Genomic DNA, 16,669 nt, shown 5'->3' on the forward strand with positions numbered 1-16,669 from the left:
ACTTAAATTTCAATTTATCACATTTTTTTTTATTAATTTTAAGTTTTAAAATTTAATTTATATTTTATGTTTGAATGTGTATGGATGGATGGATGGATGGATATAAATTCTCAGAACCAGTATTTATAAATAAGGTTATTATTATTATTTTACTAGCTTTATTCGAGTGTTTCTATTATAGTGTAAGCTCTTGGATAAATAGGATCAATAAATCCATTGTTAGTCTTGCTATGAACAGGATTTTCTTATTCGCTATTCTCCACTTACATTTAGCTTTCCTATTCCTATTGCAGTTTTTATCCCATATTAGCCCATGTTCTTTCTGTGTCTTCTACATATAACCAAAGTAACTTATCATATAGTTTCTTGAGTTAATCACCAAATGAGTCACTTGCAATATTTTCCTTTAAATCCAAAGCCAAAGATAATTCATTCAAGAATAGCATACAAACTTCTCTTAATGGATACCTTTTTATTTTTTTAATTAAAATGTTATTTTTTAATTTGAAAAATCAATTTAAAAAAAAGAAAATAATTGATTATGTACTTAGGTTGAGTGACTGCTTTTGCCATGGATATAAATGTTGGTGCTACTATGCCCAAGATACCAATGTCGTTAATGTAATTAGATATATTTCTAGAAATACGTATAGAATGAGGGTTCTTTAAAATTAATTTATTATTAGAGTTAACTTCTGTATTAGTGGTGTTTGTATAAACAGTTCCTTTAGAAGCATCTAAGTATATATGTTCAATTTTGAGAGATTATCCAATGAAATAATTGAAAAACATAGCTGAGCTATAATTATAAGTGAATTCTTTTCTTATGTAGATAAAGTCATTTAAGTCATTCACTTTATTGATAATGTGATCATACAATACACTATTACCAACAATATTTTTCATATTTTGATTGACTTCCAATTAGTTCTCTAAATTGAAATTATTTAAATGAATATTTAGCTTATCTTCCTCTAATTTAGAATCCTTCGATAAGAACTAATCATATATATCTTAAAATGTTAGCAAGACAGGTGCTCTTGGAACTAACATGATCTACATATTTTTCTTGTAAACCTTAGAAGTTTAGGTTTGCTCCCTCATCATAAGAGAGAATTTTTATGGGTTTTTGATGCTCATGTTGCGAATATTTGTTTCTTTATGGAGATTAAACAAGATGTTCATGATATCCTACATCTAGTGAATAGCAAATATTTTCAATTAGTTCTATTAGAAGGTGTTACATTTATCTCCATCTTACTTAGCATCAAACACTTCATAAATATATCTTTAATTATTTAATTTAAGTTAAATATTTTAATAGCAATTTATAAAAAAGATAAAGTTATTTTCTTTTAAAATTCTTTTAACTTTGTTAAAAATAATTTTTATAAGAAAAGTTGTAAAAAATTAATTCTTTTTTATTAGGCTTTGTTGTTATTAGAATAAAAAATAATAAAAATTTACTGTTTATTGTTAGAGGCATTGATGACAATCTACTTTTAGATCTTTCTATTACTTAACCCAATTATAAGTGATTTGTTGATAGAAAGTACAGTCGAATGGGTAGAAGAATCAAAATCTCTGAAGACATTTGAATTTTATGGTATTTTATATTAACCAGGTAGCTCGACTTCTTATACATTTTAGGAAAGAGAGAGTAATTAATCAGAGTTGAAATAAGCAGTTTGGTTCTATTAATCTATATAGTTCTTCACAAAATACTTGAGCATCGGAGAGTAGATCTTGAGTCTTAAGAAGGAAATAGCTTACTAGGAATTTAACAGATTATTTTATAAGTCAGAAATATAAGCAGAAAATTCTTATTTATTGATTATATTTTTGTCGAAGAAACTGTATTATGAAGCTTCAGTTAATGTGTGAACTATTTTTTTATAGAATTCTGGAAGATTAGAATTAAGATTCATTGAAGAGAACTCTTCAAGAAGCTTGTTAATTTCATTAAGAAGAGTTTCAAATTCAAATTAAGGTTGCGATTAGAAATATTGCTATGCTACCAAGTCTGCAAATGTTTCTAACTTCTTGACAAGAGCTGAATTTTAGCATGTTCTTAAATTGTTATAAATCTTTAAGATTTAAGCATTATTTATGGAAGTAGTATTGCTGTTTTGAGATACAGACTGAGAAGTAACAGATAAGTCTAATAAACCCCTTAAATAATAAAATACGTGTTAAGGATAGTAAACAGCAATATCATTTATTATTTTGGTAAACACTTCAATTATTTCAGGAGTAGAAGTATTTTGTATAATTGAAAGCATATTTGGAAGCCACATTAGCATTTGGGGTTTTGGCAATTCAGATTGAATTTATTTTATATTGTCTATAAAGAATTACTAGTCTTAATGCATTATGAGGAAAGCGTAACTGAATATCATTTAAGTCTTATAGCTTTTATACTTTAAAGCCTGGGGAATGAGCTACATACAATTTCTAACCCAGTACTCAGAATTTTTACGTTTGAGATAATTAGAGAAGCATATTCCTAACCAGCTCTTCCATGTCTTATAATAAGTTTCACAAGTTAAAATACTTTTTTGCATATCTTCTGTTGCTTCTAGATATTTTTCTAATTAAAAAAAATGATATTTTAATTTCAATAAATTAACATTTAATTAATTTTAATTAATTATTTTTACCATTGTTCCAGTAATAGATTGCTCTCTTTCTTAGTAAATCTGCTTTGTATACTTTGAATTCGTCTTAATCTTTAGGAGATAACTTTTCGAGACTTTCGATTGCAGATTTTAGGTTGTTGTAAGACTCGTTCTCCTTGTAAATGCTAGCTAAGAACTTAGCCCTCAAATATATTTCTTCAGGATGGAGCTTTTAATCAATATTTGGCATTTTTTCGATAGTATAGTTGCCAAATAATTTTTAAACTTTTAAGAATTTAAGTGTATTCCAACGATGATCGCTAAATGAAGCTAACATTTTATCTACTTTGTCTCCTTCAAGAATTGATTAAATAAAGCTTTCAAACTATAAGAGAGAACTGCTGCTTAGAGAAGATTATGAGCTAGAACTACTAGGACCTCCTGGCTGATTGGGATTACTATTTTCTGATGGTTAGTTTTAATTAGCTAAATTATTTCTTCTTTGTTAATTTATTTGTAGGAACTTTTATAGCAAGCCTTTGAATCTATCTTTGAGTCTAACATTAATAGAATTCAAAATTAAATTTCTCTGATCAACAACATTTTTCCAAGTTATCAAATTCTCATACTTGTGTGGCATTCTCTCTCTCCTATTAAAAAAAGAAGTATTATATATATTATACTTGATAAGATAAAAAAAATATTTTATACCATTAATTAAACATCATTTAAGTGTTTTTAGCGAGAGATTCAATCATCTGAGCAGGATGAGTTATTTGCTAGTCTCTCATATCTCTCACACGGAAACCTTCTTCAAGCTCTATTAATTATTGGAGTTGCTATGAATGTTTCAAATGAACAGAAGAGAACATTTTAGGAAATTTAGTCCAGTCTTTTAGAGTTAAATAGTAAGCATATGTTAAATTATGTCCTTAGTCTTACTTAATATCTTCTCTATCTGTAGTCTTTTGGAAGTCTATAAGAGTAGAGCAATAATATCTAAATGGAATCTCCATGCTCAAACCATATTCAATGCATCTAGCTATTTCCTTCTTCATACCAGTTATATTTGATGTGTTGTACATGCATTCCAATTCTTTTTTTGAAAAAAAATAATTAAATTACAATTAGTTAAATCTTAAAATGCTTACATAAATAGATATTTTAGGTCTTTTCTGAGTATTCGTATAAGTCTTCCCACTTATTTAAATTTTTCTGAGTCTCAATAAATAGTGATTTATATATACTTTAGTCCATCAAGTGAGAGTAGTCTTCTAATATTGAGTAATAAGAAGCATTATCTTTACTGAATTTAGCTTAATTATCATTGAAAATATGGGCTCTCTTCTCAATCAAGAAATTTTAGGCATCATTCCACTCTCTTTGTTGTTGAATTGCTATTGCTCTTTTTAATTAGGAATTGTTTGACATGTAGAACTTTAAGCCATATGAATAATCACTTTCGTTAGTCTCATCTATTATTTAAGAAAGCTAATCTAGAACACTTGATGTCTCGAAGTTCTTAAGAGAATACTATTTAAATTGAGTGATATATTTGTCTCTCTAAAAATGCATCTTTTCAAGATATATTTAAACATAACTCCATATATTATACTCTCTGCATGTAGTCTATAATTTCTCAGGTTGAATAATATATCCAGTTGGATTTTCTAGTTCTTCCATAATTATTTCTGTTAACGCTTAAACAAAATATAAAGAGATATACTGTTTCTAGTTGTTGAAAATTGGAGGGAAAGGGTTCAGTCTTAAGATAGACTGCTCAAATAGTTAGATTGCTTGTTGACGTAATTGAATAGGCTTGGGATTCAGTTTAACCATAAAATTAAAGACTTTTTTGAATGCAGGAATTAAAAGATGAGGAGTGATTGGGCAGCTAAATGATACTTAAGGTTGATATAAGACAAAGATGTAGCTGTTTGTATTAGCATCGATTGAATTTATTGGACTTTGCTTAATTTAAGCTGAAGTCATCATTTCAGAATATAATTCTATGATTTCTCTCTTATTGAGTGAATAGTCTTTCAACTCGAAGAACTCCTTAAATTATTGCTTCAATTCCAAACTAAGGCTATCATTTTTAGAGTCATCAGACAGCTCATTAGCTTCATAATTATCACTTTCAAATTTAATTTTAACCTTGGGAGCATAATCAACAATTTTAAATAATATGACCTTAAATGCGAGGAGAAGCACTTCATCTTATTCTAGATTTTCTAAGCTGTATTCTTTTGACATTTAGTTGATAATAACAGATAAAATCTTCTTTAAGCACTTTTCACTCTAGAATTAGCCTAAAATCATCTGAAGACAATTGAAGTCGCTAGTGCAGAAGAGATCTCCAGCAAGCTAGAAGAAGAGTCTATTAATTGAAAAATAAAATAATTTATTTAGAGAAAAAAGCTTAAATAATATTTAAAATTGAATTACGCTAAATCAAATGAAGAAGAGTTTTTGACAAATAATAAGAGGAGATATCTCACAAAATCACTATCTAATTTATTAATACCACTTTCTTTTATAGAGTGTACTATGAAGCTCATAAATTCTTATGATATGTACTCTTCAGCTACTTTCAGAGACATAAATTCAGCAGCAGAATCAGGATAGGTGTTTGTAAGCTTTAATTGGAGATTTGTTAGTCCGAATCTCTTGTCAAAAATTCTAGCTATGTAATTGAATATGCCGATGATTAATTCCATCTTTTTCTCTGCTGATAAATTAACTTGTTTAATTTTTTAGTATTATAGAGGTAGAGTATTATTTTTGAAAGCCTTTTCTCCAATCATTAAGCACTTCAGCAGATTAACAGCTTCAATACGGATATCTAAATCATAAATTTTCTCTAAATAAGAAGCAAGCATCTTCAGGATTGAAGTGATATCCTAATTATCTTTATCATTGAATGAATTAATCTTCAAAGCAAGAATACGTAGCAATGTAATAAAGTTCTACTTATTATGAATAGAGTTAATCTTAGTACTATCATACACTTCATCATAGTATAACATTGTTTCTTCGTATTCTTCAGAGAATTCCTAAATTATGCTTTGATTTTAAGTTTATTTAATAGGAACTTTAAGTATTTTATTTGCAGTATTGCTATCATATTCGCTATAATTTGTTAATAAGTAGTAGCCATCAATAGGAGATTTGCATGATTTTACTTTTTCAAGCATAAATTAGACAAGTGTTTTAATGTTTCTTAACCCAAGATCAACCTTATCATCTAGTTAGTAGAGAATCTTTAGTAATTTGATAGACAACTGAATACTCATAGGTTATTGTTACTTCATTTAATTTAACTAGGTTTATATTTGTGGCGGAATCGGCTGATTTGGTACTCTATATTAATTGAAAAGATGCAAATATTTGACATGCTATTCTATACTTTCTTTCACTAATTGTTAAACCTTTTAAATAATAATTAAATAAAAATTTATTTTTTTGTAATTTTTTTAACAATTTTATTTACATTTCTGAAAAATTCTGCAGCCTATTCATTTTCTTTGTAAATATTGGCAGTATTTAATAGCCTCTTGAAAATAGTAGAAAGTATAAGTACAGTATAAGGATTATCTATTTGTAAAAGATACGGAATTTAATTCTAATTCGGATTATTTTATGAAACTGGTGGTCTATTTAACAAAATTTTATTTAAAATTAATTTTCTTTTATCTTAAAATTTACTAAGATGCTTCTGGTTAGTTTCCTTGAGGAGTTGGTCCGTTAGGTCCTTAAGCTGGCTAATTTGGTTTACTATCCAAAAGCTTGTATGCAGTAGGAAGGAAATTTAGAATTTTTTCATTACTCTCAAATTCAAGAATGATGCTTAAGATATTTAATTAACAGTAATAGGAAGAAAATGATTTGTTAGTGAATCTTTACAATTATGTTTTATAGTATTCATTTCTCTATTGAATATTAGGCTAATTTTTATCAAAATATTTTTTAATTTTTTGTATTTAATTATTTTTTTAGATCAAAATTCTTTATTTATTTTGGCTTTAACTATGTGAAATAACTTTAGAAAAGTAATTGAGTTCTAATGAAAATGTTAGATGAAAGTAAATAAATATTTTACCCAAATGAAAAAAGTCTTTTTAAGAAGGTATAAAGTACGTTTGATGAAGTTCTTTTCATCTCTATCTCTATCTTAGGTTTATAGAATATTGGTAATTAACTTTATATAAAATGGAATAATAACACCCTTTGCTCCTTAATCGATCTCTTCAGAGAATCTCTCTACTAGTTCTACTTAGGCATTTAAAATCTCTTCATCAGTTAGGGCTATATCTTCTTCACTTATGTTGTACTTTAGCATTATTTCTTTTTGCTATTGTAAAATATTCTCACATTATTACTAGCTATCGAAGTTTTATTTATTATTTAAGAAATCTTATTCATTGTTTCCTGAATTAAAATTAGGTTATTCAGATGCTTGCTACATCGATCTTGAAAATGAAATAGGTTCTCCCTTATTTTCATTTAATTAATCTTAAAAAATGTTTTAGTTTTATACTAGTTGCTATGAAGTTATTTTCTTCACGAATTCTTTTTCATTTATGCTCTCTTCTTCGATTTGGAATTTAGGTGTCGAACTACCTTCATTTTATTGATTTTAAGCTTAATTTTATTTTATTTTTTCTACTAATTGCTTTAGCTTTTTCTATTTAGCATAGACTTCAGTATTTTTTAAGATAGATTTCATCTCAATGAATGACCATTCAATATAAAGGAAAGTCAAATCCCAAGCAATTTTATTTTGAGAATTAAAACTACTGGCTTATCTTGTGGCTTAAATGATAAGCTATTATGTAGAATTAATCATGTGAGGTGAGAATTATTTTCTATATTGCTGGAATATTTAGTGATTTTTTATAAAAATTTGCCAAAATCTTATTAATATAGCATGTTTCTAATTTGAATCGTCACTGAAGATATTTGTTGTCCATTTAACCCAGTCATTATATTTGCTGTTATTTAAATATAATTATAATAATGTAATTGATAAAATAATTTGATTACTTCTAGGAATTGTTTTGAGCTAAGAAGGGAATCAAGAAATTTAGGGCTTTCTTGATAAGTGATCCTATTTCATTTTCTTATTGAACAACAATATCGTCTTGCTTTCTATTTATTAAAGAAGCATAAATACTGAAAATCATTTCTTCTGGCATTCCAAACAAAGTTATAAATTAACAAGTATAAACATAACTTATGTGTTTCAGAAGTTTTTCTTCACATTTCATGTACTTCCATCCAAATCTAATGAATTCTTTCTTATATTAAATAACATCTTATCTCAAATAAGATAGAAGCAAAGTTGATAACTACAATATTTCCATTTCAAGTCTGTAATATGGGAACATCAATCTATATGTTAATTTTTTATCATAAATAACTTATCTCAAAATTTAAATTTAAGTTTTTGGAAATTTCAAAATTAAAATAATAAATATTTTTTGATAAAAAAGATATCAAATTATGAAAATTACTTAGGAATTTTAAACTGTTTATCAAAGAACTCAATTTATTTCTTCTTATCTACTATTTAAGGTACTTGACCTAATTTATTGGAATGTACTAGCATAGGATATATAATGTGATAAGAAATATTTATGATGGTTTCAACTTTTTCTTTTTTTTCCATATTTTACAAGATAAATTCTAAGAATTTTTCATAGATAGCTTTTTTGTGCTCGACTGAGTAGTGGTAAGGAAGGTAGTAATTAAAGAAGTCTTAAACAAAATAAGTATAACGAGCCATACGTATGCTGAGGAAATCAGCTAAATTGAATAAAGTTTCAATATCTGTGTGTTTTTATTAGCAGTAAATCACTAAAATTTTAAGATAATAAATAATCTCATTCTTTGTGCTCATCTATTAAATTTATAGCATAGAACTATCTGTGATTGTCTTATCTCTATAAATTTTGATAGTTTCTGTCAATCTTTCTTTGATACACTCTACGCCTTACTGGTTATTCAGCATCAATCTACAATTTTTATAACCTAAGTTTTTTATTATTCTCAAGAAAACTATCTTATTTTCTTTTTCTCTGCCCTTATTATAGAGCTTTTAAATTACTGATTAATTGCTATCTCTTGTTAATCTTTCACGAACAACCATAGCCTTTTTATATATATATATAATTACTTTAATTTGAAGAATATTAATTAGTTGATTACCTTATTGAGCTTTAAGATTTCTAACAAAAGATTTAGGATTTCTGGGTCTGTCTCTGTGAAATAATTTTCGGTAACTTAAGCTGACATCGAATTCATAAATTTGCAAAGCGATTTACGAGTGATTTGTTAGATCTAATACTTGCCTTCTGTCTATGAGTATTACTACTCAATTTTATTGATATTTTAAATTATTGTATCTATTGATTTTTTGATGTATTCTTTTTACTTTGAAGCTTAATTATTATTGTTATATGCAGTCTAATAAGCATACTATAAGTATTAAAATAGCTTCAGAAGTCCAGAAATGCATTAAATATTGTATTTTTAACTAGGATCTTTGGTAACATCATCTAAATGGGTTGTTAGCTTATCACTGAGTGCTTTATTAAAGCAAGGTGTTAAAAGCTTCAAAATTTTCTTTAGTACCTACAAGAAAGAAGGTGTGAATGTATGGAAATGATTCGACAAGCACATGAGCACTGGCTTTAATATACTCTTTAATTTATCTTCATTATTTAAAAGCTCCTTTGGGTGAGAGTCTTAGTTAATCATTTCATGCAAGCAACTTTAAGAAGTACTGCTAATACCTCTTTCTATTCTCGTCATTTATCCAAAAAGTTTTAAAATAATTTTATATCTATAGCTGAGAATTTCACTTTGATCTTGCTAATTCTTTTCTCTATTCTTTAAGTTGCTCTTTGCTACTTTCTTAACAGGATTGAGCAGTAATAAGCTTTTAAGAAAACTTAATATGCTTTATATCAAATTTGACTATTCCTTCATACGAAGATCAATATCTTCAATATTCAAGTCGAATTCTTCTATATTTAAGTAAACCTAATGATTGATCTAAAAGGTATTCTAAACAGGAGCATTATTACCAGCCTATTTAATATTTAGATATATATTTTAATATAATAGAAAAAATTTATTAAATTAATCAAGCAAATTAAAGGATTTTTGGGAAATAAAAACTTAAATAGCTAAGAATAAATAGCTATAATTTAATCATTAATTTTTTTTTTATTATTTATTTTACTCAAAACTTATATCAATATTATCAATTTTAATAAATAAGGTATAGGAATGATACTGCTATTGGGTACAAGTGTGTATAAAGTCAATTAAATGTTAAAATATAAAAAATACTCTTTGAGTTGATGCTCCTGCTGCTGGAGGTTAGGTTGATCCGGATGCAGGATTTGAAGGATTAGATGGATTACCATTAGTAGAAGCGTTGTTTGGACGAGGGGCATTAGATGCTGGAGCTTCACTAGGCTTAGCTCCGTTTTAGGCAGTTTAATTAGGTTAGTTAGCAGGTTTGGTATTTTCTATAATGATTTTGACATGCTTGGACATTTTTTCTGTATTGGTAGCGATGATGATATCACTGCTTTGTATTATGTTTACAATATCAGGATCAAATTTGTAGTACTTTTCATTGAAAAATGTATTTTATTCTTCAGGAGGTATTTGTTAAGGAGGATCATTAATAAGCACTCTGAAAGGAAGACGATTTTAATCAATACAGATTAAGAATTCTAAAGTTTTGTAAACATTTGAAATGTATTTCATTTATTTTATGTTTTCAAAGTTGTTATTTGTTAATGAGAAATTTTAAATTGAAGTTTTAATTTTCATAAGAAGAGAACCAAGGAAAGTATTTTGCATATTTTCGATTATTTTACTGATAGGATGTTAAGTTACATTATAGGTATATGACGATTGAGAATTGTTGACATTACTGCTTTGAGAATTAAGATGAGGTGAGTCGAGCATATTACTACCTGTAGTGAATGGTGAGTCTTCAAAATCGCTAGTATCCATTCTCCAGTAAAAAAGATCTATTAAATTCTTTTTATGGATTTATGAAGCATTAACTAAACAATCTTTAGCTAAAGTATGAGCGAATTCTCTATATGTTAATAAATTATTAAAAAATATAGCAATCAATTTCTTGCAAGCAATTCTTTCAAAGTTATCTTTATGCTTGCGGAAGAATTTAAGAGTCTTTGAAAGAATTTATGAAGACACTTTAGTTGTTTTTAAATTAATTATGTCAGGAATTTCGTTTAAGATAATAAATATAGTGTTAATTATTTCAATAACGTTCTGTTGCTAGTTTTAGAGGAGAGTTTGGTCATTAATGTATTCTTCAATAAAGTCAAGTAAAATTACTTGAAGACCATAAATTTTGTTTTAATTAGTTGTATTCATAAGCTCTTTTAAAATTGATTTCAAGTAGAAATCTTAGAATTCAACATAACTATTTCTGTCTGCATCTTTAAGATATTCTTGTTGATTCTTGAAGAATTTTTAAATAAATTCTATTTATCCACAAATTTAATCTTTGCACATATGTAACTCTTCTCTTGTTAAAATAACTTTCATCTTAACACTCCTGATACCGTTAAGAGTTATTGCCTTAATATATTTTAAGGCTTCATCCTTATTAGTCTTATAAAGAATACAAATAGTCTTATTCAGAATTTCTAAAATTTTTTAAGATTCTTTTTTAAATCTGTTTATGATAGAAAAACCTGTTGTTAACTTTTGATCAATTCCAACTATTTCAAAGAATATTTTTAATATCTTATCAAGTATTCCTTCATTTTCTTAAATCTTTTGATCATTTTAATTCACTTAGTGGATAGCCTAAAAGAGTTTTTTAGTTGGTTAATCTTTTTCTTCAAAAACATTTTCCATTTCATTCTATTCAAATAATAAATATAAAATTAATAAAAGTTTATTTTGATATATATATTTGTTGAGAAATTTATAGAAAGTACTTAGAAGAAATTATCAGCAGCTTATGAACTAGAAACGGAGCTATTTTTAAATAATGAGTCAGGGAAGAATTAAAATAAAGTAATCTTAAGGATGCAAAAGGCGGCTAGTGTTGAGTTGCCTCGAACAGTCTGGCAGTAGAAATTGTCTATAATTTTATTAAATATATCTATAGAATGTAAAATGACATCATTTAGTGGGAGGTTCAAAGTATCCTATTAAGGATTGTTCATTTCAATATTAATATAAAATTAGTCAAGATATTCTTAATTTTTTATGTCATTCTAAAGCTTTTCTTAGAATTTTGTTGATCTTGTCAAATGATTCATCCTTCCAAGAAGCTTCACTGCAATTATTGCAGGGTCGTTTTATATTTTTTTATCCTAAAAAATAATAAAAATGTTAATAATCAAAAAAACTTTTTATATTAATTAATTAATTACAATTGAATGAGTATCAGGATAGAGATGGGGTTTCTTTCTTACTTCTTCAATAATTCTTTATTCATAAATAATTTCATATAATTTTTCCATTAATTCATCTTTGTTTTCCATAAACAAATGCTATGCTTCTTCATGTGTACAATAGCCTATTATTTTTCATAGATGAAACAATTTTAACAAGAAACGTTTAAAATTATTCTTTTACCTAATATGCTTTCTATTGTTTTTAAAGAGCGAACTGTATTTGCCTAATCAAAGAGAGATAGAGCTTTAACTAGAGGACGGCCAATGATCTTAGTTTTAGCAACTATGTGCCTAATTTTAAGAGGGAGCAAAAGAATTAATTCACAAACTATTACCTTAACTTCGTGAATATCAGTGTCATAAAGAGCAATTAGGTTTTCAATAATGTTAATATTTTGATATTAAGTGTCTTATTATGCAAGAGAAGATTATGAAGATGAGGATGAAGATTATGAAGAAGATGAAGAAGAAGACGAAGAATTGGAACTATTATCCTCTGATTTATTACAGATACCGAAAAATTAATTATTAAGGTTATCGATTAGTTATTGACTTCTTTCACCAGGTGATAAAAAGCATTTAAACAAGGTCCTATATTTAAAATTTTTTTTGTTTTACCAATAATTATTGTCTTGAATTCTTATAAAATCATTTAATTATTAAAATTTAAATTTGTTATTTGTTTTGATCAAACAAAAAACAATATTTTATTTAATATTTAAGTTTTTTTTGGTTAAAATAAAATGATTTATTTAATATTATAAATAACAATATTTCAATTTAAAAGTACAGTTTTTAAATAATTTACCTTAGGATTTATAAGTACTCTAATGGATATTGTGAAGTATGGGATTTTTTTATGAGGAAGATAATTATTTATCTAAAATAACTATAAACGAATTCGTAATCAGTGAGACGAATGAAGCTTCGAAGAGGGATTTTTATTATACTTTATATGCGAGTGAAATATTTATCTCTGTATTCATAGAAAGGACTGAAGGGATCTATATTTTCTATGTTGGTATTCAATTTATGCATTAGATAAATAATTAATATTTAGGCTAAATGAGAGTTTTCAATGGTTTAATTATTTTGCATTTACATTTACATTTTCGACTTATCCATAACAACAAAAGGTTCAATTATTAAATTTTTCATGCAGTTTTCAGAGCAGTCACTGTACTTCAACAAATACTTAAAAATTGTGTCCATATTCGGCTCAAAAATATCTTTGAATGATATTTTATCATTGATCAAACCGAAATTTTACATGAAAAACAGTAAATTGTTCCTTTTACTTGATTAACTATAATCATTAGATCTACTGTTGGTGTGCTCATAGTCATGGAAGAACTCAAAAACTTCTAAACCGTTTTTAAGGATTTTTCTAAAAATATTTCTTTATTCTTTCTTTAATGTATTGTACATACTTAACTGCATTTTTCTTTGTTCGATTTGCTTGGGATTTGCATTTTTATATTTTTGAGTAAAATTGATGAACTCTTCTTCTCTATTTTCATTGAAAAATACAATTTAAATGTCTCTCTGCAACTCAATTAGGTATTCTACAATTTTATTTTTAATATCTCTGACAAATTAGCGGTCTATATTTTTCTTTATCTTGATACCATTAAAAAAAAGGGTTTCCTTTTAATTATAAATTTCTAAGTGGTGGAATTATAAATGTTGAAGACTTTATAGATTGCTTTCTATGTTAACATTATTGCTCTTAATAAAATCTATGCGCTTTTTCTTCCACTCAATGTCATCATAATCGCCTAAATTAGCTATAGGCATCTAATTTAAATGAAGTTAAGTCACTGTTTTTTCTTTATTCTCTTCTTTTTATGAGAATTAATTATCTCTTTCATTTTTTTAAAACTGAGGTTCTTCTATTTGCATTTACTAGTCATTCACTTCATCCTCTTTTTTTCCATCATTTTTTTTATTTTAGCTTTACTGATTGTTTCCCTGACTAGCTTCTTACTAACTCATAAAACGCTTTATAGATTAGAAATTTCTCTTAATTTCTTTGTATTTCATTTAAATTGCATGCACAACTTTCATCAAAATACTATGTCTGAAGACTTTAATTTCATTAGGAATCTTACTATTAATACCAAAATTAATGAAATGTTTTAGAACGTCCCTTAGCATTTCAAGAGATTTTTCTTGCATAAAAACATACAATTAGTTATCAAATATATTTTTTATTAAAGTCTCAATCATATTAAAGATAATCTACTGCATTTACATGATATCATTTATGCGAACAGATTGTTGCTGAATTTAGCTTACATAATAGCGAGAGAACTCCGAATTAAGTTATTTATACAATTCGATGAGTTGATGTTACAACTAGTTCTTGCCGTAAATACTGATTAATTAAACACTTCCAACTATTTTTTATTCTTGGTAAAGCTATTACCAATACTTCACTTTTAGCTTGCCTTGCTTATGTGTTATAAGATTCTTCAAATTTGATATTGTATCAATTCTTTAAGTATAAAATTCCTCAGGGCACTTATCAACCAAGTTAATGGCACATTCAATAACTTTATCAGTATCTAAAATTTATTCTAACATTTGCTTATTCATATTTTTGAAAATAGCTCTTTGTGAAAAATCGTCGTTTTTCTTTATGAAAACGCTAAAAAATTTAATCATTTTAGCAAGCACTATAATGAGTTCTTGAGCAACATTCTTGCCTAACTCCTCATATATTTCCTAAATCTTAAGATCGGAAAACCCCTTGATGACATTATTAATCATTTCTTTAGTTTATTTGACTAATTAATTATTAAAATTTTCAAAGTTGTAATTTTTTTGTTGACTATTTTATTGACTTGCATTGTTGTTGCTATTTGTCTAATTACCTTCCTCAACAATAGCAGAAGCAGCAGAAGAATTCACATTATTGTTGTTTTAGTTGTTTTCATCTTTTTCTTGAAGAGCATTTTGCTTAATAGCTTAAAATTTCATGCAAATCTTACAAAGAGGCTGCAAGTCTAAATTTGCAATAGTAATAAAAGTATGAGGAAGCTAACTAAGAATCTATAAAGATAAAGGACTGGGAATAATTTTATCTGCTTGATTTTGTTGCTAGCCCTATTATATTTAACTTAATTGTTGCTACTAATTAACTTAACTCTAAGACTGAGATTGTTGCTACTATCTTGGATTTTTCTTGCTTGAAGAAGAAGACGAAGGTACGTTTTATTCTTTTAAAATATTAAATTAAGGATCTTTATAGTTTTAACTTAATTCTTGAATAAGTTTGGACTTGTCACATAACACTTTATAAACATCATCTGTGAGCTGCTCTAATTTAGGATAATTATCTTCAATGTCTATTAAAGTATTGAGAAAATCCTCTATTTTATGATCAATCATTGGCCTATTTGATTGATTCTATTTTCCATTAACACTTGCTTATTGATCTTAATTATTTTCTTCTATTTGCATCCCATTTGCATCTTACTATAATTACTATATTTTTTCTTCCTGCTACTGTTATTAAAATTAAATAAGACTTGCATATGCACTTTAGAGGCTTTCTATGCTAAATTCTGTCATTTTTTAAATTAAACCTGCATGCTAACTATTTATTTATTCTGCTAGCTACTTTATGAATTCTTGAAGTATTTTAGTAGCACAATTTGCATTAGTTTCATTGTCTCTACGTACAATATCTAATAATAAAGAATATAAACGAACATTTGTCTACTGATTTCTAACAACAAAAAATTTATTGAGCAATTCTAATATTGATAAACGAGTGCGCTACACCTAATTATATTCATATTGCATAGGCGACTATTCTAAAATCTCCATGTAAGCTGGTAAAAATATATCAACTATCTCTATAAACACCTTGCTGCTCTCCCTACTATTATTTTATGGGTTATTTCCGCCTCCAATCTCGTGATTTGCTAAATCTGTTTCAAGAAACTGTATGGCATTTTTAATATGATCCTCCTATAAATAATGTTCTATTTTTATTAATTATCAAAAAATAATGCTTTAAGTTCATTCATTTCGCAATTTATCTTCATCATGCCCTTAATTACTTATATATAATTCCTTTTATAGCCAATTTACTAATTAACCTTGCCTCCTACTTGCAATTTCATTAAATTTATGAGAATTATCCGCCATTAATAATAATTCAATAAATAAAGAGGAAAAGGAGGAAAAATTAAAAAAAATTTTGGACTGAAATTCATAGGTAAATCTCAAATTTTGTTCAAGTTAAGATGTTTAAAAAGACTATGATGAGACGATAAATGCTATAAAATTATTTTACTCAATCTAAAAAAATTTCGAAAATCTGAGACGATTTCCTTTGCCTTATCCACTTTGAAACTCATATGCAAAGATGTTTTTATTAGATTCTTTTTTCTTTTATTTTATTTCAAATCAAAGACTAATTCAGATTGATTTATATTTTTTAATTGATTCCTTGTATTTTTTCATTCATAATTCCTAATCAAATTTACATCTCAATCAATCTATCTATACACTATATGTATTAATTTATATAGCTATTCATCTATTAATAAATCATTTAATTTGCATCCTTAATTT

At 26.4% G+C, this 16,669-nt stretch overlaps 1 protein-coding gene across 1 annotated transcript; it reads right to left on the minus strand. All coding sequences in view use genetic code 6, as the record gives it.

Moving 5' to 3' along the window:
• Positions 1 to 110: 110 nt before the first annotated feature.
• Positions 111 to 16,452, minus strand: TTHERM_00979770 (transformation/transcription domain associated protein, putative; the record flags this gene model as incomplete). The annotated part of the gene is made up of 19 exons (XM_001016909.2): positions 111 to 468; positions 548 to 1,288; positions 1,468 to 2,590; positions 2,661 to 3,268; positions 3,330 to 3,714; positions 3,770 to 4,998; positions 5,067 to 6,049; positions 6,112 to 6,274; positions 6,327 to 6,565; positions 6,721 to 7,612; positions 7,665 to 8,012; positions 8,135 to 8,772; positions 8,829 to 9,713; positions 9,978 to 11,540; positions 11,618 to 11,998; positions 12,059 to 12,204; positions 12,264 to 12,673; positions 12,891 to 16,074; positions 16,389 to 16,452. 19 exons carry the CDS (start codon positions 16,450 to 16,452, stop codon positions 111 to 113), a joined length of 14,340 nt encoding a protein of 4,779 aa, XP_001016909.2.
• Positions 16,453 to 16,669: the final 217 nt, after the last annotated feature.

The sequence above is a fragment of the Tetrahymena thermophila genome (genome assembly GCF_000189635.1).
Source record: "Tetrahymena thermophila SB210 genomic scaffold scf_8254634, whole genome shotgun sequence".
Classification (NCBI taxonomy): domain Eukaryota; phylum Ciliophora; class Oligohymenophorea; order Hymenostomatida; family Tetrahymenidae; genus Tetrahymena; species Tetrahymena thermophila.